Genomic DNA, 23,597 nt, shown 5'->3' on the forward strand with positions numbered 1-23,597 from the left:
TGAAGAATGCTCTGAAGAGAACCACTGGTGCACAAATGGTCACTGAAGAGGTCTTAAGAACAGTCCTAATTGAGATTGAAGGCATTCTTAACTCAAAACCCTTAGGCTATGTATCCTCAGACATTGCGAATATTGATCCCATAACCCCAAACCTTCTCATTATGGGCCGACATGATTCATCACTTCCCTTAGTATCCTATTCTGATTCTGACCTCCTAGGTCGACGACGATGGCGACATACACAAATATTGGCAGATCACTTCTGGCGGCACTTCATAAAAGACTATCTCCCATCCCTCCAAAGAAGACACAAATGGCAGAGGGAAAACCCAGATCTCACATTGAACTCTGACATAATGATCATGGATTCACACCTTCCACGTGCCCTTTGGCCCGTAGGAAGAGTGACACGCCTCCTGAATAGCCCAGATGACCGCATCAGAACCGTGGAAGTCTTTGCACAGGATAAAACCTATATCCGCCCTGTCTCCTGTCTGATCCCCCTGCCCCCGCTTCCTGACGGAGACTGATTCTGATCATATCAACATATTTCTCACTAGAAATATGGGGGCGGCTGTTGTAAAGACCCACCTTTTAGCACATCCCAGCACACTCACTCACTTCACCAGATGCACCTTGTTTAGTTCTCTCACCTTTGATTGGGTGTGGTGCTTGTCCTTAATTGCACTCACCTGTCACACATTATATAAGGACTGCATTTACTTTTGGCTCACTCTTTCTTCACTCCCACACGGGGCGGCAGCAGAGGTGAGGTTCTGTTTGGGTTTTTATTTTATGTATTGTTTAAGGTAATGAGTAACTTAAATCTCTGTTTTCTTTCAGCATTGGCAGTCCATGTGTGTCTTTCCTTCCTTCCTTCTTTGCTTTATTGATAAAAGGAGAACCCTGTGAATGATTAGATGACTGCTTATTCTTATTCTAATCGGATGAGCCCATGATGCTGATTACTCAACCCTGAGCCTTCCTTCCTTCATAACAAGTGCCATAAAAATAAGGAGGAAAACGTAGCACAAACAGCATTAGAAAATCAAAGAACACAGACGGTGCATAGCAAGTTTGGCTGACTGTGCTGTCTTTGTGATGAAGACTCTCCTAGGCTGCGTGGAGTACAGACCTGTGCAAAATGAAAGCATAAATTCTACAGATAAGACAGCTCATTACCGAGACAACCCAATCTCAATGTGGAAACAAAACAGCTGCTGGTAAATCGGTAGGCCTACAAAACACAGTCATTGTCATGACGAGGAAGCAATGTCTCAGGAAGACAGGTAGTTTATGCTGTCAGTATGTTGATCGACATTACTGCTGAGAAATGTAACACTAAAAATCCCAGACTGAGTAAAGAACTTTCATTAAGCTTTCATCCCCTGGAAGTGTGTGGATAATGAGAGGAATAGTTCAGACCATCCCAGACTCATCTGGTACACAGAGTGAAGCTGCAGACCAAGAACAGTATCTTGGAGAGATCTATAAATAAATGGTGCTTGTTGCTAGAAGCAGGGTTAACACAAGATCTAATGATGATAAAATGTAGACAACAGAAACTGATTACTTATTGTATTAATCTTATTAAAGGATTGTTTTACATTGATGGCTCTTAGCATTTAGCTTGTGTAATGGCTTCCTGTTTAACCATTAGGGTCAGAAATGTAAGAGACACAGTGTGTGAAGTTGATTTAATTTGAATTTTGTTAATTTTTTCTTCTTCATTTCTAATTCTTGCAAGACAAAATTAAGATGTAAAAAAAGAGGAATTCATACTCTATGTTGCCAAAAGTATTTGCTTGTCTGTTAACATGATGTTGACCCACTCTTTACAAATGTAATAGCTTCATCTCTACTGGGAAGGCTTTCTACAAGGTTTATGATTGTGTGTATGGAAATTTTTGACCTCTCTTCCATTAGTGCATTTGTGAGGTCAGACACTGATGTTGGACAGTGTTAAAAGATTTTGAATTTTATTAATATTCAACAGTGATAAATGTTTATGTTTAGCTTATTTGAATTGCACAGAAATGCCTGTACATAGCGTGTCAGCAAATTCTTTAGATGGAACAAAGTGATCACATGAGGAAGTTGCTCAAGTTTAGACAACACCCACATGTATTGTTTTAACCCACTACAAGATCGTTAATCAACTTGTCCATCTTTGTCTTGCAAGGCTGAATCCTGTGCAGCCTCGTATGCAATCACCAGATAAGAAGTTGTTTTTTCCTAACTTGTACTCCACCCATGAGTGTTACGTGAGTAGGGCAGTATATAATAAAGTCTGAGTGGATGCCTGGCGTGCTTTTCCTGCATGTTTCTGTAGTCGACGGAACGTGGTCAGGCATTCGCCCATGTACATGAATTAACTCGTGCTTAAGCCCGTGATTCTTTGCCTTCCTGAGGTTTTTCTCCTTACAGAGAGGAAGGGCTGGGTTTCAGTCTCTTTGCTAATTCATCCCAAAGGTGTTCTATCTGTAGGTCAGGACTCTGTGCAGGCCACTCAAGTTGTTCCGGACCAAAGTCACTTATCAATGTCTTTATGGACCTTGCTTTGTGTAGAGGTGCAGAGTCATCTTTAAATAATAAGGGGGCAACTCCAAACTGTTCTCACAAAGTCGGGAGCATGAAATTGTTCAAAATGTCTCGGTATACTGAAGGATTAGGAGTTCCTTTAACTGGAAATAAGGAACTGATCCCAACTCCGGAAAAACAACCCTACACCATAATCATCCCTCCACTAAACTTTACATTTGTCACAATGAAGTCAGACAAGTACCGTTCTCCTGGCAACCACCAACACAGACTCATCCATCAGATTGCCAGATGGAGACGTGTGATGTCCATTGCTCTAGAGTCCACTGGCGGTGTGCTTTTCACCACTGCATCAACTCTCTGTGCACTGAACTATTCTGAAGGCCACATGAAGTCTGGAAGTCTGTGGTGACTGACTCTGCAGAAAGTTGGCAACCTCTTCACATTGTGCGCCTCAGCATCCACTGACATTGTTCTGTCTTTTAACTTGGTCTAGCACTTCATGTCTTTGTTGCTGTTGTTCTCAATCACTTCCACTTGTTTATAATACTACAAACAGTTTACTGTAGAAGCAAAGACATTTTACTATTTAAATTGTTGGTGTCATGCCTAGATGCTTGATTTTATACATCTGTAGTCATGGAAGTGATCAGAATACCTGAATTCAGTGGCCATTTGCAGCAAGGCAACAGAGCCACATTAGGCACAAGAGGGTAGAGTTTTTGAAGTGTTTCACATAATATAACTTGATAATTCGAAAGTAGACATCTTTAAAATGAATTGCATCTCCTTTCATCTGCATCATGCTCAAGTTACTGTGCTCACAGCTCATTAGTGGCTTGCCACAGTTCACTAAGTTGACAGATGGTCTGCAACATTCAACCTCATTGGCATCTTGGGTGATTCAGCCCACCCAAAATGCTGCAGGGTGGAAGAACAGTAAAAGAAAATCACATGGTTGGGTCTGCTCTATGGGATTTGAACTCTTTTTGGGAAGTATTTGTTCAGAAACTAGTTTGATTGGTGACAGCAAACTCAGCTGGCAGGAGAGTTCATGTTTTCCAGTTTTTCTTCAGGTTTGCGTAATTTGTGAATTCATGTCACTTTGACCTCAGTTGTTATCTTATCTGCTCCGAACAGCTGAGGCATGTTATCAAGAGGTACTATAATGGATTCAGAGAAGTGTAGAGCATTACTATCTACCATACGAGCTAATGAGAAGGGTAAAGGTTTCTTTATCAATGCTTGGGGATGTGTTTCTTAATCAGATGCCTCCAGCGTGATAATCAGATGAGATTTGTTTCCATCATCTTTCTATGCTGCAGCTGTAGACACTGAGTATTGAGTACCAGATTATCAGTGACATAGTAGCTCACTTGGCTCACAATACAGTACAGGTTACTGTACTGTGTGAAGTGCTGAAATGTTTTCTTGTCATTGGTTGGTTGGATCCTTGAGAAGTGAAGAAATGAATGAAAGCATTTGAGTTCAGAACTATTTTAAGCTGTAACCATGGCTATAAAAACCAGGAAAATATGTGAAGACGTCAGCAAGTCATAGCATTGATCATATTACTGTTATTAGTGTCATGGCGACGGGGAGATCCCAAACATGCCTTTATAATGAGGGAGTCAACCAGTAGGACCACTCCCTCCCTGTTCATGACCAATAAGATGATCATTATCACCATAAAACTAGATACAAGTTGTAGGTGATATATTTCAAGATATTTCATCATTTGAAAAATATGTCGTTTCCGTATCATTTTGTGCATGCAAAATTCATCACTCATGTAGCCTGCTAGCATTTAGCACAAAGCTATGCTGCATCTATGTATGCTATTACGCTTTTAAAGATATTCTACAAATGTAGAATTAAAATTGAAATGAAAATGCTAATCAGATCAGTTCTTATTAGGGAAACGAGCAGTAATGTGTTCCAGCTAAGCCTAAAATCTTAACAGCAATGAAAAGAAGTTGCATGAAATATCCCAGTATCCCAATATCCCAGTGAGCCATGTATATGTACAGTATGTGTCTGCAGTTTTTGACAATATTCAAAGATTAATAACACTAAACAATGTGAAACAAGCAGTGACTCCTGAGTCAGGCAAAGCAGATCTTTGAGTGACAGATCACTAATGCAGTGTGGTGATCTTTCACTATGTTTATTCCCTTGTTATAACATGCCTTATATAAACAAGAACAGAAAACTTCAGAGACTAAAAAGTTTTTAGTTTGATTTATTGGTCTCAGTGAAATTATTCATGTGCAGTGTAATGGTTTCTCTATAGAAAGAGCACAGCATGTTAAATTCATTTAAAGTAGTTTCACAAACGATAACAAACAGTTTACAAAGGTTTTGTAGTTTATATAAATGATTGTGTCTAATCATTCAGATAGTTTTCTTTTACATCTGGTGACGCTAATGCTAATAATAAGTCACAGGTAGGTTTTAGAGCCGTGTTATCATCACATTGCTGCTGATCAAGATACTGTTAAGGCAACTTAGGAAAACCCCATCATCTATAAACCAAACAAAGACTTAATAACGTCAACAATAAGAGGGATCTTTCCCACGGCATTGACTCAAACAGATACAGTCGATTTCTAATGAAAAAGAGAAAAACACTCTTTTTACACCAGTGGAGGAAAATACAGTCTTTCATTTATGGAGATATGCATCGAGCCAGAGGTCCCCTGAGGTTTTCAGTGACCTGAATGAGGAAGTCAGAACAAAAAATAGCCAGCCCATCAGTGTGTGTGTCAGGTAAGCAGTCCTTCCATAAAAGAAGACTGAGTCAAATACTGTATTTGCAGCCATTTTCATACTCTGTTATCATTGTACTTACGTGACAATATCAGCGAAGCCTCGCCACAAAGTTTTCTCTTGGTAAGGAATCCCGTGTTTTTCGCAGAGCTCACGGACCTGTGGGGCCACCAGGTGGTAGTTGTGCCGCGGCATCATTGGAAACAAGCTTGCAAAAGAAAAGAAACGGAAGCTGTTTTTTTTGTAATTATTGCATTGTGGCATATTTTGTTACATAAAATCATTGTACCATATAAGTGTGTAAACAGTGAGTGTAGTTCTGCAAGAAAAAAAAATTCTGTTTGAAAAAATGGGCGATAGCTCACTATGGATGGGTGTAAAACCCTAATAGTGTTCACCACTGGTTAAGTGGTGTAGCTTGAGTTTAATGTGTGCCTGTGACCATGCCTGATGAATTACATCTCTCAGTCTTCTGACTATTCTTTAAAACTCTTTTTTTTAATAATAGAGACTTTCTATCTTTAAATGCAGAATTAATGTTGTTAAATTATTATCAGTACTTTAGTTTACACAGTCGTGCTCTAGTTTTTGACAGGTTTCAAATTTCACTTACTGGTGCTCGATTTGAAAGTTGAGGTGTCCACTGAACCAGTCGTTGAAGAAGGACTGCTCGATATTACAGGTGGATTGTAACTGAATGACAGAATGAGTCAAAATAGTGCAAATGAGTTAATAAGGTCCTAGTAAATATAAGGGAAGGTGTAAACAGAATAGAACAGACCAATATTTGTGATCTGGGATGTTCATGAGTATTGGGTAAATGCAGAAAATATTTAAAGTGTCCAAAACTTTTGTACAACCTTGTAAAAGTGGTACAAGTACCTGCATAGTCAGCCAGTCCCTGTGCTTTTCATGATCGATGTCCATCGGTATGTGATTCATCTGAGTCACCCACACAAACCAGTGACTCTCCAAAAACCTGTAACATTAAAAACAATATCATATTGAGGTGATACATAACGTGGCCAAAGGGTACGAAAAATGGAATCACTTTCTATTGCAGTGTACTTTATTAGGTATACACCGGTCAAATATGTTAAGTTTAATGTTTGCTAATAAAGTCAGGCTTTTCCACACACATTCCAGCAATATAGAGCAAAATATGGTGCATCTCAGCTCAAGGACAATATATTTTGAAAGGAATGGACAATATAAGGCATCAAAGTCTGTTAACTGGTAACAATTCATTTGTTAATGAGTGCAATGTTTTCTTATTTTAAATAGTTACCTGACTATGCTTATGAGCACCAATGAGCCAACTAGGCCATACAGGGGTATATAAGAGGAGAAGAAGCGAAGGTAGAATGAGATGAACCAAGCCAGATCCTTCACAAGACAAGAAAGTTTATATGATTTATGTAATTTCTTTTTTAATTATGACAATCATGATTAATTATAATCTTATTTTTACATATGCTCTATTCTGTGCCATTTTTTTTGCTGTAATGTTTCTCTTAAATACTGTAAGCTCAAATACAAAATTCAATCTGCCACATCAAATGGAAAATGCCTATATGAAATTTAATATACTACACAGCTTACCACCCAGTCACGCCGGGATACCATGGTCTGCATTACATGAATGTTGAAGAAAACTGGAATGATCAGCGGTGGTCCCACTATATATATATATATATATATATATATAAATATATAAAAAAAGACAACAACTGTTCCTATAAAGAAGAAACGTTACAAAGTTGTAGTTATTATTCTTTTTAAATGACTCTTAAAAAACATACCAAGAAAGAAGTACTTGTGTTGACGATTGTAAGGCATGTGTTTGATCTTCTTTATCCCGTACTGTAACACAGAGGTAAACAGCGGATGATGACGAGTTGGACCGTGTGAGTGCTTAAAAACATAAGAAATACTATCTTCGTGCTACTTGCTTCCACTGGTTGAATTCGGCCAAGTACGAAGAGGTGCAATGTGTTGATATCCGGGTCCTTAATGAAGATGTTGGGTTTAGCGTGATGCCTGAAATGTCTGTGATTCCACCAGTTGGAAGAAGCTCCCTGAAAAAAGAAAAAAAAAAACCTTTAAGTATCTGTGTTTCATTTCCATGGAGAGAGGATTCTAACTGAGAGAGGTTACCTTTAAATGACCAATGACAAACTTGTGGGCGAGGTGATTCCAGCTGGACTTTTTGAAGACAGACAGGTGACCAAAGTCATGCTGCAGCCATCCAGCCTGTGCCTGGAGAAGAAGCAGGAAAACAAATGTTTTGGGTGAAAGACTTCTCTTTAAATGGACCTGATTTCCAACACCATGTATTTGTATGCATGACTAACTGTTTGTCTTTTATCAGTCCTGTGTTTCTGCATCTCAGTTCATACTTTTCTCAAACAATTATTTATGCTCCCTTTAATATGAATGGTTAGCTTTTGTAAGCAGAAGATTTGCACAGTCTGTGGGAGGGGCTTCTGTCCTGACAGCCAGAGCAGTGTCAGTGATGAACATATTAGGAATACCTTCCATCACTGGCATTGTAAAGGGGCAAGAACAGAAACTGAAACTGTGCATTGAGAGCAGTCTGAAGGCTGAGTTTTTGGCTCACTTTTACACATTCATTACTATTGATATCCGTTATTTAAAACTTTGTCTCTGTTTAATGTAACCATGCACTTGGTGTATGCATATATTTCAAAACATAAGGAAAGCATAATAGGGCCCATTTAAAATTTATGTCTGAATCACCTGAGCGGATGCGAGAAACACAGAGCACACAAGTGTTTGTATCCAGCCTGTGCCCCACATCCAGACGGTCAGCCATCCGAGGGCTTCTAGCAGCAGGATGTGACTGAGGTGGAGGAAGAAAAACAAAGGCTGAGCTCGAAACAGACCCCTTTTCTCCACCTGAGCTCGTAATGTTTCGAAATCCTGCACGATGGCTGCCTGGGTGCAGAGAAAAAGAAACAAAGAATTCTGTAAAACTGAAACTGTAATATATTGATGTGATACTTCCGAAATCGAGGATTTTGGATTTGAGCTATTTTAGGTTTTCATACAGTGAAACAAGACATTAAGGTGGCTAAAAACCCACCTAGAATCTCAGATGTTCCCAACACTCAGCACTTCATAACTAACATAAGAGATCAGTGAATTATCAAACTTATGTCTGTCTCTCATTTATTACACTAGATCACTCACATGTTGTCAATAAAAAAAGAAGGGACTTTGATTAAAGGCTCACATTTTTGTCTCGGTCCTGGCTCAGCTCAGTCGTTGCCAACTCTCCGATCAGCAGCGGCATCAGAAACTTTTGCACAAACTTAGGATCAGGATGAAAAGCAGTGAATGCCTCCTAAAAAACAAACACAACAAAAATTGTAATTTATTAAAAAGTTAGGTAGCAGTGGAAATAGTTATCAGATTGTAAAACAATAAATCATGCATTCACTTCACTTGTATTAAAGCTAAATTCTAACATGTAAAAATACCAAAAGTAAAATGATGTTCCCTGTAAGTTTCAGTTGCCTGTGAAACCGTGACATTACATTGTTTTTCATAATTCAGCTGCCTGAAAGCAGCGTTTCAGTGCTGTAGCTGGTTCTGCTACACCTACTCATGTTCTTCCATCCATATTATTGAGCTTTCTGCTATTTTTATTCTGGAACAGTTATTTAGGTATACTAAAACCTCAGAGGGGGAATCTCTTTCTGTTAGAGCTGCAAGGAACTTAGAGACATGTTAGGAGTTGCGGGAAGCCCAGGTGTAGTTCACAGACTGGCATAAACTTTACTTTTTGAGAGGAATGGCAACACAAATCTTAAACAAATATAAATGAATTAACGCTTATGATGATAGTTTCATTAGATCTCTTTCAAAATAAAATCATATGAACATAAATGCACAGGCCTGTATGTTTTCATTGTATTTTGAAGGAAACATGACGTACCGTGGCATCCTCTCCAGCATAGTAGCTGATGACTTGAAACCCTCCTGGATGCCTTTTGGCCCACTGAGTGATGTTGTAAACCTTTCGATCGATGACCAACCATTGATCATTCCTGCTGCAGTGGCTCTGCACCTCCTCCCAGGTGTAAACACCTTTAGCTTTCCCGCTGTCCGGCTCTCCTGGCACCGTCTGCTGGCTTCCACCTCCCATCCTCGCCGCTGCCTCTGGTCTGAATGCACCTGAGCTCTAACAGGTCACAAAGTTTCACACCTGTTTTTACACAAAAAATGTACAAAATTTCCATGTAACTTTGTTACATACGGGCAACGTTAACCATAAAATTTAATGGAATCTGGGCAAAAAATTGCTTGGTATGCGTTCAGTTAATACCAACTCTGTTCCTTAAACATTTGTTATTTGAATAAATAAACCTTTGATTTTAGATGTTTCAGCTGCATCTTACTCACAATCATTGCTTCATGTTTACTGAAGGTGAAGAAACCTTTTTTCAATGTGAGTGTAAAAAATGTCTTTCAAATGGTTTGAAATGTGCAGAGAGAAAAACTCGTATGGCAGATTTTTCTATGCTGTTTGAGCTGGTTGTGTTCCAGATCTAAAACAAAGAGAAGTGCAACATCACCCACTACTATGGGGAAACTAGTGAAGCTAGGAAACCACCAAATGGAGCTAAAGCAGGTCGGTTTTCACCTACTAGCTTTTCTTAAGGATTCTTTATCGACATTAAAGATCAATCTAACAGTCGCACACCCACAAATACTTAAAAACTGGAAAAACATCGATGCACACAAGTGCGTTTTCCACACGAATGCGTGGACTGGGAGAAGTCTGTTCGTCGTTAACGTGTAGAAACCAAGACAAAACCGACAAACCGCAATCGAAAAGCATTTAATGACTAAATAATAACGGCAGATAGCGGGTGGTTAGCTATGCACGTCACAGCATGTAGATATTAAATATTTACTTACAGCATCCAGATTTTAACCAGGGGTTCCGGGGTTCAGGGACACTAATAAGAGATCGATTCTGAGGGTTCGGGTCCTTTTTATATAACAAGCATCCCCAAACCCATCCCATGCTTACCTTGTAGGCTCATTGTCACATCCACGCACTCATTCGGTACAAACTCCGAACAGAATCATTCGAGGCGTCTGGGCCAATCGGCGCACAGCACTCTCTCATCTGGCGGCGAGAGTACCATAGGTCATAAACCACCTGAACAGCGCAGAGACCGCAAACAGTCCGCTGGAGGACTTTAACTGTGGACTCATGAGTCCGATTGGTTGTAGGAGATGTGGAGCTGCTTCTGATTTGTGGGCGACCGTGGCTCAGGTAAATGGTCTTACCTGTAAACACTGCTGTATCCACCGGATTCCAGCCAGAGTGGGTTCTGGAGTCTTTCCACGCTCCTGTTAGTGATCCTCCATCTGGATGGATGATAACAACCTTCTGAACAATCTAGCAGGAGATGGCCCATATCTATGGGACTGACTTGTGCTAATAACGCCCATTGTATGGACTGATAACAGCCGAAGCGGGTGAATAAAGTCACCCAGTCGCTAGCTGTGCCATTACCCAGCATACATCACTCCCTCCATAAATGCAATAAACGATACAAAAGTATCGTTCTACCTGTTTTTCAGGTAGTTGTTTACATTATATAATTTATTGTGTTCAGTATATGTCACTACAATGTGATTTCGGAAACATATAAATATACAGACAACAGGCTCTTCCGCGGCAATCTCTTGTCGTCAATAAGCAACGTTAAGGGAGCTCTATAGTATTCAATGAGAGGACCCTGCACGTCAATTCTCGACGCGAGGGGGTACCCTGCGCGTCGAGAAGTGAAGCAGAGGGAGCCTGACCATGCGTCACACATTTGACGAGTTGGGAGTGAGAACGTGTTGCAAAGACAGCACAGTCAGCCAAACTTGCTATGCACCGTCTGTGTTCTTTGATTTTCTAATGCTGTTTGTGGTACGTTTTCCTCCTTTTGTATGGCACTATTGTCACGTTTCTATGGTTATGCGTTCCCTCTTTAAATTTCATGTCTTCTATTGTGTTACAACAACAAGTCAGAATAAACACACCATCTTCTGAGTTTTTCAGGGCTTAATCAGTATAAGTGCTAATAATTGTTACCTGATCTCCATAATGCTTCTGAAACAGTCATTGTGTTTCCTTGAATGCTCTGTTTAGTGCCATGTGTTCTTAATTGCAAATAAGGGATTATGTTTCTCCTGCAGTTGCATTTTCAGTAATTCAGTCAATGTTTTTTTCAAAAGCTCCCATAAAGGATCTGTAGTGGCTCCCCCATGAAAACTGAAACATCTCTAACAGGCAGCTAAGCCTGTTTCTATTGATCATACTTTTCTAGAATACCATGACTGTTTTGGTCTGTGTCTTGACCTTAAATCCTGTGAATTTATTAACATTTATGTAATCTTGGCCGTGGGATGACATATCTGTTCTTTTTCCTTTAATTCTTCCTATAATTGAAATTCACAGAACAAATATTTTTGAGCCATAGTAACTTGCCTCCTTCTCCTTCAATATTCTTACTTGAGCTCTCTTTTCTACAATAGCTGCTTCTAAAGCCAACCTTTCGAGGTACTTCTATTAATAATTCTGCATCATTTTTTTTTCTTCAGACACATAATGTCTTACTTGCCTAGTGAGGTCTTCAAACTCCATGACAAAAGCAGGAAACCATTGTGCATATAATGGTTTACATCATTTGCATCTTACTGACATCACATCAAACTGTCAAGTTCTTTCTTACTGTACTAATACTACTTATCTGGCTCCATTGGACCTGTGCAGTTTAGTTTTTAGTCCAGGGCTCTCTCAGTTAACTTGCTTGCTCCTTTAGATTGCATGTTGTTGGTATTAATTACACATCTGTGCACATATCTTAACTGGCAATGAACAATAGATGTGCCTTCTGTAGACTGAAAGATGATTCAGATATTTTGTTTGGATTTCATTGCAATATTTTATATATTTCTTCAGAACAACAGAAGCAACACAACAATAATGATAAGCCTGCATACTGTTGATTCACTGAGTCAAATGACAAGCAAGCGGTTTGACTAAAGGAGCACAATCTGCTGGTGAGGGAGGGAATGGCAGCCCATGCATCAGAATTTGCAGCTATATTACCAAGAACCTGATAACACATCAAAGCATGCTTGACAGCCTCGGTATTTGCAGTAAAGTAAAAATATTTGCAACTATTCAAGCAGTTAAAAATTAAAAACATACTGACTGTAGTACCTCTGCGTGAACTGTAGCCATTTGTCTGTAGCAACATTTTTAGGAGATGCAAATTATTGTTCACAGAATGTATTGCCTGTTTTGTTTTGTTTTTTTGCTTCTGAGCTTCTCCTTTCAAGCTATCTGCATGTTGAATGGTGTGGCACTAAAAAAACTATCTGATCTAAAGTAGTATAAATTGTCCTATTTTGCAACGGTGCGCACTTAAGTGAGTCATTATTTTACGACACTGAATGTGCAGAAATTCGTTATCGCTGGCATTATGGTCGTCTGGCGATCAGGAGGGGATATAAAATAAAAATGGCCTTAGAGATGGAAACTTTCTGCTCTTACTGGAGCACTGCCAGCACAATAATGATTACAATTGGCGTCAACATCACTTTAAACTTGACACAACAATGCTTTCGATATGTCTGATATCTAAGGGTCCTGCATTTTGTTTACCCGCTGATGGTCTGCATGTTTTTATGGAGCGTGTGTTTTGATATAATATTTTTGGAGAAAAAAGAAAAAAGTTTTCAAATGTGCAATAATTGTAAACTTTTTAGACATACAACATTAAACTATTTGGAGAAAAAAATGGGAGTTAAGAGTTAAACGGGTTAATTAGGTATAGAAGCATTTTGAGGGAGGTAATAAAAAATTAAAAAACAAAACAAAAACAACACAAAGTAAATAAATGTATAGCAGGGTTGCCCCTTAAAGACCTCCCTTCTGATCCTTCTATCAAATCAGAAACTGTCAGAAACTGTGTGTGACATCTCCCAGACTAAAACTATTACAGTCCTCCAGTGGTCTCGTTTTCGTCTGTGCGCTCAAACGACTTTGCACTGTTCAGACGAGCAGTTTATTGAGCCTATGGCACACTGGCCAGGGGACAAGAATGTACTGTGCGCCGATTGGCTCAGACACCTCGAATGATCTGCTCAGAGTTTGTACAGAAGGAGTGCGTGGATGAAATGGTGTGCGTATAGGGAAGGCAGAGGATGGGTTTTTGGGGATGATTGTTATATAAAAAGGACTTGAGCTCACTGAATCGATCTTTTAACGTGCCCGAAACCCGGGGAGGCTGGTTTAAAATCTGGATGCTGTGAGTAAATATTATCTTCATGTTTTGGCGTGCACAGCCAGCCGCCCGTTATCTGCCGCTATTATTTAATTATTTAATTAACGCTTTTTTCCATGGCGCTACAGTCATTTTTGTGTCTAGATTTTACACATTAACGTTGACTAGTTATTTTTTAACCTGTGCATTCATGTATAAAACGCACTTATGTCCTCAATATTGTTCAATTTCCTGTTTTTAAGTGAAAATGTGCGTCTAACAGTTAGATTGGCGTTTAATGCCGATAAAGACGAATGACGCAAAGTCAGTGGGTGAAAACCGACCTGCTTCAACTGTAGCTCCAATAGATGGTATTCGGATTTCATCATGAATTATTAGTGAGTGATGTTGCACTCCTCTTTGTTTTTCTGTGCCACAGTCAACTTATTAAACTAAAGAAAGCAACAGTATACCAGTAACATCCACCCTATGAGTTTTCCTCCCTGAATCCGCCCTTTTTACATCCAGGTGTGAAACTTTGCGGCTGACTGACCCTCTAGAGTTCAGGTGAACAGAGACAGCGGTGAGGATGGGACGTGGAGGCCAGCAGACGGGGCCAGGAGAGCCTACCAGCGGGAAAGCTAAAGGTGTTTACACCTGGGAGGAGGTGCAAAGCCACTGCAGCAGGAATGATCAATGGCTGGTCATCGATCGAAAGGTTTACAACATCACTCAGTGGGCCAAAAGGCATCCAGGAGGGTTTCGAGTCATCGGCCACTATGCTGGAGAGGATGCCACGGTACGTTTTCATTAAAATGCAGTGAATATATACAGACCTGTGCTTTTTTTCATGTGATTTTATTTTGAAAGACATCAAATGACAAAGTAAATAGGTTTATCTTCGTTCATTTCACGATACATTACCTGATACTCCCCGTGACCCAGACCTGGAAGAACATTTGAAAGAGGATAAATGGATATACGAATGGTTGACACTTCAACTGTCACTTTTCAGGGGGAAAAAATCCAGAAGTCCAGATTTTAGAAGTTTAAAAAGCGGTTTCATCCTTTTTGTCAAACTTCTCTGCTCCTAATACTTCTTGATCTCTCAGCTCCTCAAAGCAACCTTCTACCGTTAAGCCGGATAAAAGAGCTCATGATTTTTTTTTTCTGTGGCAGCTCCAAAACACTGAAAGAGACATTCTACTGACATTTTTCAAGAAAACTCTTCAGAGCTGTCGTTTATTTAGTTATTTGTTTTATCAATTATTTATTTATTTTTACTCTATTCTGACTTGACTTTTCTAGTATTTCAAATTGACAGAAATTAATGAAATAATAAATAAATAGATTTTATTGCAACATTGGAAGGGTAAAGAGTATTTTATTAGTATTTTATTTTAGAGATAAAAACTCAGTGGTTTCTCAGCACTCCTCGCATATTGATAAGTTCCTTGCAATTGTGACAGAAAGGGCTTTCACACACGACCTAAATAACTGTTCAAGAACAAAAATATTAGAAACTCCAAAATACTGACACAAGTACAGAACTGATGCAGAAGCTTGTTTTTCATTTTATTCTGGTCAATATTCATTTTTTGTCTCATTGTGTGAGGGTGGCCCCCATATTTGAAACCCCTTAACTATGACTGTACACAACTTTGCTACAGCAATGAATTGCTGCTTCAGTTTTCAGTTTTATTTGTCATATGCAAGTTAGCACAGGGTCAACATTGCAATGAAATGTGTTTGACGAGCAGCAGTCACTCAGCAGCATGGTACAGTAGAAGAAAATATAATAAAATATAATAAAATAAAATAATAAAAAAAATAGAAAAATAGTAAAGAGCAAAATATTAGAGAGACGTGGTAAAAGAGAAAAGATGACTAAATATATATTATCTATAAATATAAATATATGTACACTAGTGATTAAATAAGAAAATCTTGAAAAGAAATATGACGGGAGGGCAGATGGGATATTGCACAGGAATGAGCAGCAGAAAATTACAGTATTGCACTTTTTAAATATAAATATCAATAACAATAAAGTGGAGTGACCAGTGCAGATTAAACAGAGTACTTGTGAAGCTGCAGGGTAGCTTCTGAGTGCGTCCTGTGGAGTGTGTGTGTTTAAGTGTTGTGGTTGAGGTGTCATATGGCTTGGTGGTAAAAACTGTTTTTAAGTCTTGTAGTCCGAGCAGACAGACTCCTGTAACGTCTGCCAGATGGTAAAACTGCTGCTTTAATGCTGTGGCATTACTATGAACAATTAAATCATGTGAGAATTTATCTTTAAACAGTTTTTTTTAGGATCTGAAAGCTTTTGTTTTTGATTACATTTCTTTCTTTTCTTTTTTTTTTTTTTTTTTTTTTTTTGCTTGTTTCTTTGTTTTTTAGGAGGCATTCACTGCTTTCCATCCTGATCTTAAGTTTGTGCAAAAGTTTCTGAAGCCGCTGCTGATCGGAGAGTTAGCAGCAACAGAGCCAAGCCAGGACCGGGACAAAAATGTGAGCCTTTAATTAAAGTCCCTTATTTTTTATTGATAACATGTGAGTGATGTAGTGAAATAAATGTAAGATAAAAAATTAGCAGATCTGTTTTGTTCATTATGAATTGCTGAGTGTTGGGAGCATCTGAGATTCTAGATGGTAAGGTTTTGTTACCTTGAACAAACCTTGAACCTTTTCAGCTTTTTAGAATTGTTTGTTTCTTCTTCTCTGCACCCAGGCAGCCCTCGTGCAGGATTTTGAAACTCTACGAGATCAGGTGGAGAAAAAGGGTCTGTTTCGAGCTCGGCCTTTGTTTTTCTTCCTCCACCTCAGTCACATCATTCTGCTAGAAGCCCTTGCATGGCTCATTGTATCAATGTGGGGGACGGGCTGGATCCTGACCTTACTTTGCTCAGTTTTGCTGGCAACTGCTCAGGTAATTGAGACATGAACTTTTCAGACATAAACTTTAAATGGGTACTAGTATGCATTTCCGCAAGTAACGCAGACAGAGACTAAACAACAGGGAAACACATGCAGGATAAACTAAAACTAAGGAAATTGAATATGAACTATAACTTTCATCTTGGCAAAAGATAGTGTGCAAAAAACTAAAAACACCTAAAGACAAAAGCATAAAGAAACCAACCAGGAAATGACTGCTATGTACAAAACTCAAAAGACTAAAAAAAAAAAAGAATTTAAAGAATTTAAAAACAAAAGGAATAATCCAAAACTTCAGTGTCCATGACACAGTGTATCCCCATCTGACACAAACTCAGCTGACCTAAGTGGGTGATGGAAGTCTCCAGGGATGAAAAACAAAAAGCAACAACACAAGGGCTCGGGGCTAGTAGAACTGGGTAGCTGTTCATTTGGCTGAAAGAGAGGGGCAGCATGGCTGAGGCTCAGATCTGTGGGATGGCATGGACCGACAGAGAAAATGAAGCAATTCAGGGCCCTGGCAGAGGGATGAACACAGAGTTGTTCAGGGGGTGGGCACGGAGGCCTGTGACAGAGACTGGACCATTCCTGAGGCATGGCAGGAGGTAATGGGACATCTCTGGTGGCTTGGCTCGTAACTGGCAGAGGACTGGATTCCTCAGGTGGCCAAGATCGGCTGAGTCCACCAGGGGCCAGAGGTGAAGGGTCAACGGACAGTTTGGACTCTACGTCCTCTGGCTCGGGCAGCTCAAGGTCCTCTAGATAAGGACACTTAGGTGGCATCTGGAGCTGCACTATGGGGCAAAGCTTGGGTTTCAGACCCTCTAAGCGCTCAGTTTCGATTCCTGCTCTTGTCCTTTTACGAGTCCAGTGATGGAACGTAGTCCTAAAATGACCACCTGCAGCACAGGCTCTGGCTGCATGTGGCCAGTATAACAGCTGTTCCTTCTTCTCTAGTCACAGGCTGGATGGCTGCAGCATGACTTTGGTCACCTGTCGGTCTTCAAAAAGTCCACCTGGAATCACCTGGTCCACAAGTTTGTCATTGGTCATTTAAAGGTAACCTCTCTCAGTTATATTCTTTTCATATAAATTAAACACAGGCATTAAAAGATCGATTTTCTCAGGGAGCTTCGGCCAACTGGTGGAATCACAGACATTTCCAGCATCACGCTAAACCCAACATCTTCACCAAGGACCCCGATGTCAAAATGCTGAACGTCTTTGTGCTTGGCCAGACTCAACCTGTGGAGGCAAGCGGGACTAAACTAATATTTTTGATTTCTTCAAACATTCATACGGTCCAACTTCTTAACACCCCCTCTTTACCTCTGTGTTGCAGTACGGGATAAAGAAGATCAAAAACATGCCCTACAATCACCAACACCAGTACTTCTTTCTCGGTATGTTTTGTCCGAGAAGAATAAAAACTATAATTTCACAATGTTGCAATTTTAAAGTAAATCTTTTTGTATTTTTCTTTCAGTGGGACCACCGCTGCTCATTCCAGTTTATTTCTACATGCAGATAATGAAGACCATGATATCCCGGCGCGACTGGGTGGTAAGCTGTCAGGCTACAGATGGTTTAGTTTAGTTTAAATTAAATATTTAAGGATAAGGGCTAAAGAAAAAACATTAAAGTAAAAACAGAATAAGTTTAAAATAAGAATACGGTGAATTAAGATTATTTTTAAGCAGAAATGATCAGAATAAAATGAACTTTTTTGTCTTGTGAAGGATCTGGCGTGGTCCTTGTCGTACTACTTTCGATTCTTCTCCTGTTACATCCCGCTGTATGGCATGTTTGGCTCATTGGCACTCATGTTTTTTGTCAGGTAAATATTTATAAAACAAGTCAACCAATTTTTTTAAATGCTCTTCCTAATACTACTGATATGTAAATAATTAACTCATGACCAATTAACAGACTGACTCAAACTGTAACACACACTGTGGTACTCTTTAGCGTCATGTTATAGCATCTTTTCAATCAAAAGTATTATGCTGTTTTTAATGTTACAGGTTTTTGGAGAGTCACTGGTTTGTGTGGGTGACTCAGATGAATCACATACCGATGGACATCGATCATGAAAAGCACAGGGACTGGCTGACCATGCAGGTACCTGTACTACTTTTACCAGCAGGCACTGCTGACATTTGATGACTAAAACCATTCCCTTTATTATGTTTTTATTAACTCCTTCGTGGTCTTTTGACAGTTACAATCCACCTGTAATATTGAGCAGTCCTTCTTCAATGACTGGTTCAGTGGACACCTCAACTTTCAAATCGAGCACCAGTAAGTGAAATGAGAGCAGCAAATGCAGACAAATGTATGTTCAGCATGCTCTCACACTGCTGAGAGTTCAAAGTCGATTACTGATATTAAATAAGAAACAGTTGTTCTACAGATACAATACTGTTCAAATGTCTTGAGATAATTTATCAGAATTTCAGGAACAGGACTACACCTCATACACTCCCCTTCTCTGTCTATATATGACCCGCCTGCACTACAAGCTGTTTGTTCTCGTTTTTTTGCCTCACACTGCCTCCCTTTTCCAATTTATTCGCCTCTCTTTTGTACATGGGGGTTTGTCTGGTCCGGGAGTGGCTGCCACTCCCCTCTGAGTCCTCCCCCAAACCGCACCCTCCAGTCATGCATGCACCATCTGTTGTTACCATCTAGAAATGCAGTTGAACCTAAATGATAATGTGGTTGCAGCTAGTGAATTTCCCTCCAATGAGCCAGACTTCCCTTTAATTTTTATAAAGGTTTTTGAGCAACACTTCTCCTTTGTCCCTGATCATTTTCAGAAGAATATTTTATTGTATTTTTTTATTTATTTATTTTTAGAAAGAGGGGCAATACATATTAATGAACATTTTAACAAATGTAAACATGCCAGATTATAGCCTTGGGCTAATTTCCATCTGCAGACCCTCTGGCAGGTTGGTGTTAAACACAAGTTAGTAAAAACATACAGAGACACTATTTACAGGTCACGTGAAAGGACAAAAACAGTGATCACATTATACTAGAACAAACAATGACAAGGAGAGTGGACACAGAGGACAGTATAGATAACAATAACGGAAACACATAGATTATATTGCACAAACCCCAGTATTGTACATGCCCTGACCGTCGTGATATTGCGTTCACCCATTGCACTAACAGTTGTTTCCCTTTTTGTAATACACTAACTCTTTTTCCCGTCCAATATAAAGCATGATTATTAAACATGATTACATGTTTGTGTGTCCCTCAGCCGCCCTTTTAAGTGACTCTTAAAGATGGGTAGACTTGTACTTTCCCTCACTGACAGTGGAAGACTATTCCAGAAGCTCACTCCCTGATATGACAGAGCATTCTGTGAAAAGGTGGTCCGCCTGAATGTCAATTCACAATCACCTCTAACAGTGGCTCGAGTCAGTCAAGACCCGGCAACACTGCTAGACTTTTGTTTAATAAAATCACTCATTGGTGGAGGCGCCAGACCATGTATAACTTTGTATATTAGACAGGCAGATTTAAATAATTTGAAATTGACAATGGTGATATGAAAAAGGTTTTTTTATCTAATATTTTCAATGCTCTTTTGTAGCATACTTCGATTGGCCCAATAGCAGCAGAGCTCGTATAGGACCAACTTGTAATACAATATTCAATATGAGCCAGTATCATAGAATGCAGGAATGTAATCGCTGTTGTGTCTGTTAATGATGTGCGGATATGTCTAAAGTTCTGTATATTAACATTTACAGTTTTCACTACGTTTTTAATGTGTTTTTTAAAGGATAATTTAGAGTCTAGTAGCACTCCCAAATACTTAAATTCCTCAACATTAATTAATTCTTGTGCACCCAAGCAGACTTTTACTGCAGCCACGGTTGTTTTAGGTTTACTAAAAAACATTGATACGGTCTTTTTAAAATTAAGGCACAAGCATGAGTCATTCAGCCATTTTTGTAAATCATGTAATGCCAGTGAAAGCTGATGGGCTGCATCATCAGCAGTTTTGGCTTGCGTAAAAATTGCCGTATCATCAGCATACATAATCGTGTCCACATTTTTGCACACGTTAGGCAAGTCATTTACATAAAGTGAAAATAACAGGGGGCCTAGAATTGAACCCTGGGCGACACCTTGCGTACAGTAAAGATAGGGTGACTTGCTATTCTTTATTTGCACGCACTGTTTTCTATCTGATAGATACGACTGTATCCATTTAACAGTGTGATTACTAAAGTTAAATGTCGACAGTCTAGACAAGAGCTTAAGATGATTCACAGTGTCAAACGCACGCTTGAAATCAAGAAAAACAGCCGCAACATAACTGCCCTTGTCTAAGTAAGATTTCACTCTGTCAACAAAAACACAGACAGCCGTTTCAGTTGAATGAAGAGAAGAATATAAAGCCACTTAACCCTGAACTGTTAACGGTGTTGGGTTTGTTACTGAAAAATGACTCATCAGAAAAAGCAACTTATCACGTTACTCCATAACATGACCTTTATATTTTGCTTAAAAGGAGCCAGACTTTATTGCAACTTTTTACAGTGGTCTTGAGCAACAGTTTTTTAAGGTTTTCTGCTTTTTTGTATTCAATATCAGTTGACTATTCTCAGAGGAACCTTTCCTTTGTTTGTTAAACGACTTAATACTGACCTATGGATAATTCTAGCATTAAAAAAAGGAACTCAGGCGTCTATGTATAACAAACAACTTAGCAAACAACTATTGTGAAATTGTATCTTTAAGCACTTTGTTACCGGTAGTGGATGGGTGGCTGTCGAGACTTCATTTTTAAGCAAGCACGGGGAAAAAAGGCTGAGGTAATAACACAAGAGCTGTACTGAAAATCAGTGACAACAGGTCTTACTGAATGATCAACAAAATTCTCATCAATATGACAACTGATGATCGAAGAAGGTCAGGAGAGAGGCACAACAGCGAGTGTCTACATCCATCTGTAAAACATGGTGGAGGCTCTGTCATGTTTTGGGGCTGCATTTCAGCCAGTGTTGAAGTTGACGGAAATATGAACACAGAAAAGAACAGCCAGATTTTGATTCGCCACATCACACGTTTTCCACGAAAAACATCTAATGGACCATTGCATTTATAATGATGATCACACACAGTCCCAGTGCAGTAAAACACAGAAAAACAACAGAACTGAACTCCCCAGAGCCCAGACCTCAGCATTGTTGAAGCAGTGTGGGATCACGTTGATCTTGGTTAAGAAGGCAGCCAGCACCCAAAAATAAGCTTTGAATGTCCTTCTAGAAGTCTGGATAACTATTCCCGAAAACTACTTATTTATGCATCTTTTAATAAATTGTTGATCTATTGTTCATTTTCCCAGAAAAATGTAAAGAAATAAGGAGTAGCTCAGGACATTTGCACAAAACTGTACAAGCATTAAAGATCCACGAAACTCTCTCTTTGCCTACATCAAAGTGAATCATGGCGTCATATCTGAGGGAAAATACCTCTTTCTTTTCTCTCTCAAGCTTGTTCCCTACCATGCCGCGCCACAACTACCACCTGGTTGCCCAACAGGTCCGCGCACTCTGTGAGAAACATGGGATTCCTTACCGGGTGAAAACGTTGTGGCGAGGCTTTGCTGATATTGTCACGTAAGTGCAGACTGTTAAAAGGATTGTAAACACAGTGCATGGCTCAGTCTTCTTTTATGGAAAGACTGACTTTTCTTTTGGACTTTTACAGGTCACTGAAAAGCTCGGGGGATCTGTGGCTCGATGCATATCTCCATAAATAACAGACAGCATTTCCTTGACTGATGTAGAGGAAGCGTTTTTCTCTTTTTCATCAGAAAGCGATTGTATCCATTTCAAGTTTAAAATTCAGTCGATATTGCGGGGAGGATCTTTCTCATTGTTGGTGTTATTGTTAAGTCTTACTTTGGTTTTCAGATTTGCTGATTTTTATGGATAACAGGGTTTTCCTAAGTTGCCTTAAGAATATCTTGATCAGCAGCGGTGTGATGTTATAAACACAGTTGTGAAACTTGCCCCTGTGACTCATTTAAAATGAGTTTTCATTTTTCTATCTTGTGATCATATTTGAATGATTAAACAGGATAATTTGTTTTCACTCAAACAACAAACTATATATGAAAATGTTTATTATCGCCTGTCTAACGTGTAACTTTGTGTAACTTTAAATACAGCTCTTCTGTTCTGCTCTTTCAGGATACAATAAAGAAACCGTGTTGAAAGAAACCATCACCAAATCTATTTTAGAAAACACATTCCAACAAAAAGCTCAATGTAAATGACACTGTACGGCAGCAACATATATACTGCATATAATCTCGCTTTTACTGACAAAAACAACAAAATGCAGAAGCATTTCTTGCTAAGTGATGCTGAAACCCCGTAAAATCTTGATAATTTTACGCTACTTTTAAGTTGCTTACCAAGACCATATGGTGGACAACTTTTTATCGGATTCCCTCCAGATCTCTGAGAGGTTATGTTGCTAATTAATCTTACCGGTTGTGAGCTGTTCAAACAGGTGTTCCAAAACCAATCATGGTTATTAACAGCAGAGCTACACAATGAGGTTTTAGGGCTATTTTTTCATGAAAGAAAGAAATAAAAACAAAAATAATCATTTGAGATCAATAAAACAAAATGAAACCTATTTGGACAGTATCCAAAGGCTCTGAGCTTTTCAACAAACAAGCACGTCTATGAATTAAACAGCTGTGTAAGCAGTTTGACAGATGTTTGTGACTGACCTGTGTTCTTTCTGCACAGTGACCTATGAGTAGACACAACAGCCTTCATCTCCAAACACAGCCTCCACTTCTTCTTTGTTCAGGGACAACAGGGTTCATGGCTCCAGTCAGGACCTCAAAACAGTCAACAGTCCTGCAGAAAATACAGTCAGGCAAATCATTTGCAGTCTATCACAAATTAAACTGTAGTTTCCTAAATGCACGATCACTTCTGACAGAAAGTGTATGCTATAGATGCAAATGCCCAGTTTTTAGGATACAGTGACAGGTAA

The 23,597-nt window shown here is 39.3% G+C and overlaps 3 protein-coding genes across 5 annotated transcripts in view; 2 read left to right on the plus strand and 1 right to left on the minus strand.

Moving 5' to 3' along the window:
- LOC146515418 (acyl-CoA Delta-4 desaturase-like) overlaps window positions 1-23,597 on the plus strand; it is a 51,186-nt gene that overhangs the window by 19,327 nt on the left and 8,262 nt on the right. The gene's annotated exons all lie outside the window — the stretch shown is intronic.
- LOC146515420 (acyl-CoA Delta-4 desaturase-like) lies at window positions 4,770-10,535 on the minus strand. Of its 2 annotated transcripts, none has more exons than XM_085167935.1 (13): window positions 10,373-10,535; window positions 9,272-9,541; window positions 8,567-8,677; window positions 8,071-8,268; window positions 7,468-7,569; window positions 7,263-7,388; window positions 7,113-7,173; window positions 6,913-6,989; window positions 6,599-6,696; window positions 6,193-6,289; window positions 5,924-6,003; window positions 5,393-5,518; window positions 4,770-5,257 (listed from the first exon to the last, which is right to left on the minus strand). In XM_085167935.1, the coding sequence occupies exons 2-13, from the start codon at window positions 9,479-9,481 to the stop codon at window positions 5,206-5,208; spliced, it is 1,338 nt and encodes a 445-aa protein (XP_085024061.1). In that variant the 5' UTR covers window positions 9,482-9,541; window positions 10,373-10,535; the 3' UTR covers window positions 4,770-5,205. The 2 variants fall into 2 exon arrangements, with proteins under 2 accessions (XP_085024061.1, XP_085024060.1); XM_085167934.1 differs by having other exon boundaries at window positions 10,258-10,376.
- Window positions 13,494-22,804, plus strand: LOC146515421 (acyl-CoA Delta-4 desaturase-like). 2 transcript variants are annotated; one of them, XM_085167937.1, is made up of 14 exons: window positions 13,494-13,658; window positions 13,877-14,011; window positions 14,142-14,412; window positions 16,014-16,124; window positions 16,345-16,542; window positions 17,508-17,609; window positions 17,678-17,803; window positions 17,893-17,953; window positions 18,037-18,113; window positions 18,290-18,387; window positions 18,575-18,671; window positions 18,772-18,851; window positions 22,073-22,198; window positions 22,290-22,804. In XM_085167937.1, exons 3-14 carry the CDS (start codon window positions 14,203-14,205, stop codon window positions 22,339-22,341), a joined length of 1,338 nt encoding a protein of 445 aa, XP_085024063.1. In that variant the 5' UTR covers window positions 13,494-13,658; window positions 13,877-14,011; window positions 14,142-14,202; the 3' UTR covers window positions 22,342-22,804. The 2 variants fall into 2 exon arrangements, with proteins under 2 accessions (XP_085024063.1, XP_085024062.1); XM_085167936.1 differs by lacking the exon at window positions 13,877-14,011.

This window comes from Neolamprologus multifasciatus, chromosome 7 (assembly GCF_963576455.1).
Source record: "Neolamprologus multifasciatus chromosome 7, fNeoMul1.2, whole genome shotgun sequence".
Lineage (NCBI taxonomy): Eukaryota > Metazoa > Chordata > Actinopteri > Cichliformes > Cichlidae > Neolamprologus > Neolamprologus multifasciatus.

Coding starts and splice junctions, on each gene's coding strand:
- LOC146515420 (XM_085167935.1), bottom strand. CDS start 9,481: ATGGGAGGTGGAAGCCAGCAGACGGTGCCAGGAGAGCCGGACAGCGGG. Junction 7,570..8,070: donor TGTTTCTCGCATCCGCTCAG/GTGATTCAGACA, acceptor CTTCTTCTCCAG/GCACAGGCTGGATGGCTGCA. Junction 6,697..6,912: donor TATCCCGGCGTGACTGGGTG/GTAAGCTGTGTA, acceptor TGTCTTGTGAAG/GATCTGGCTTGGTTCATCTC.
- LOC146515421 (XM_085167937.1), top strand. CDS start 14,203: ATGGGACGTGGAGGCCAGCAGACGGGGCCAGGAGAGCCTACCAGCGGG. Junction 17,610..17,677: donor TTGTCATTGGTCATTTAAAG/GTAACCTCTCTC, acceptor CGATTTTCTCAG/GGAGCTTCGGCCAACTGGTG. Junction 17,804..17,892: donor GCCAGACTCAACCTGTGGAG/GCAAGCGGGACT, acceptor TCTGTGTTGCAG/TACGGGATAAAGAAGATCAA.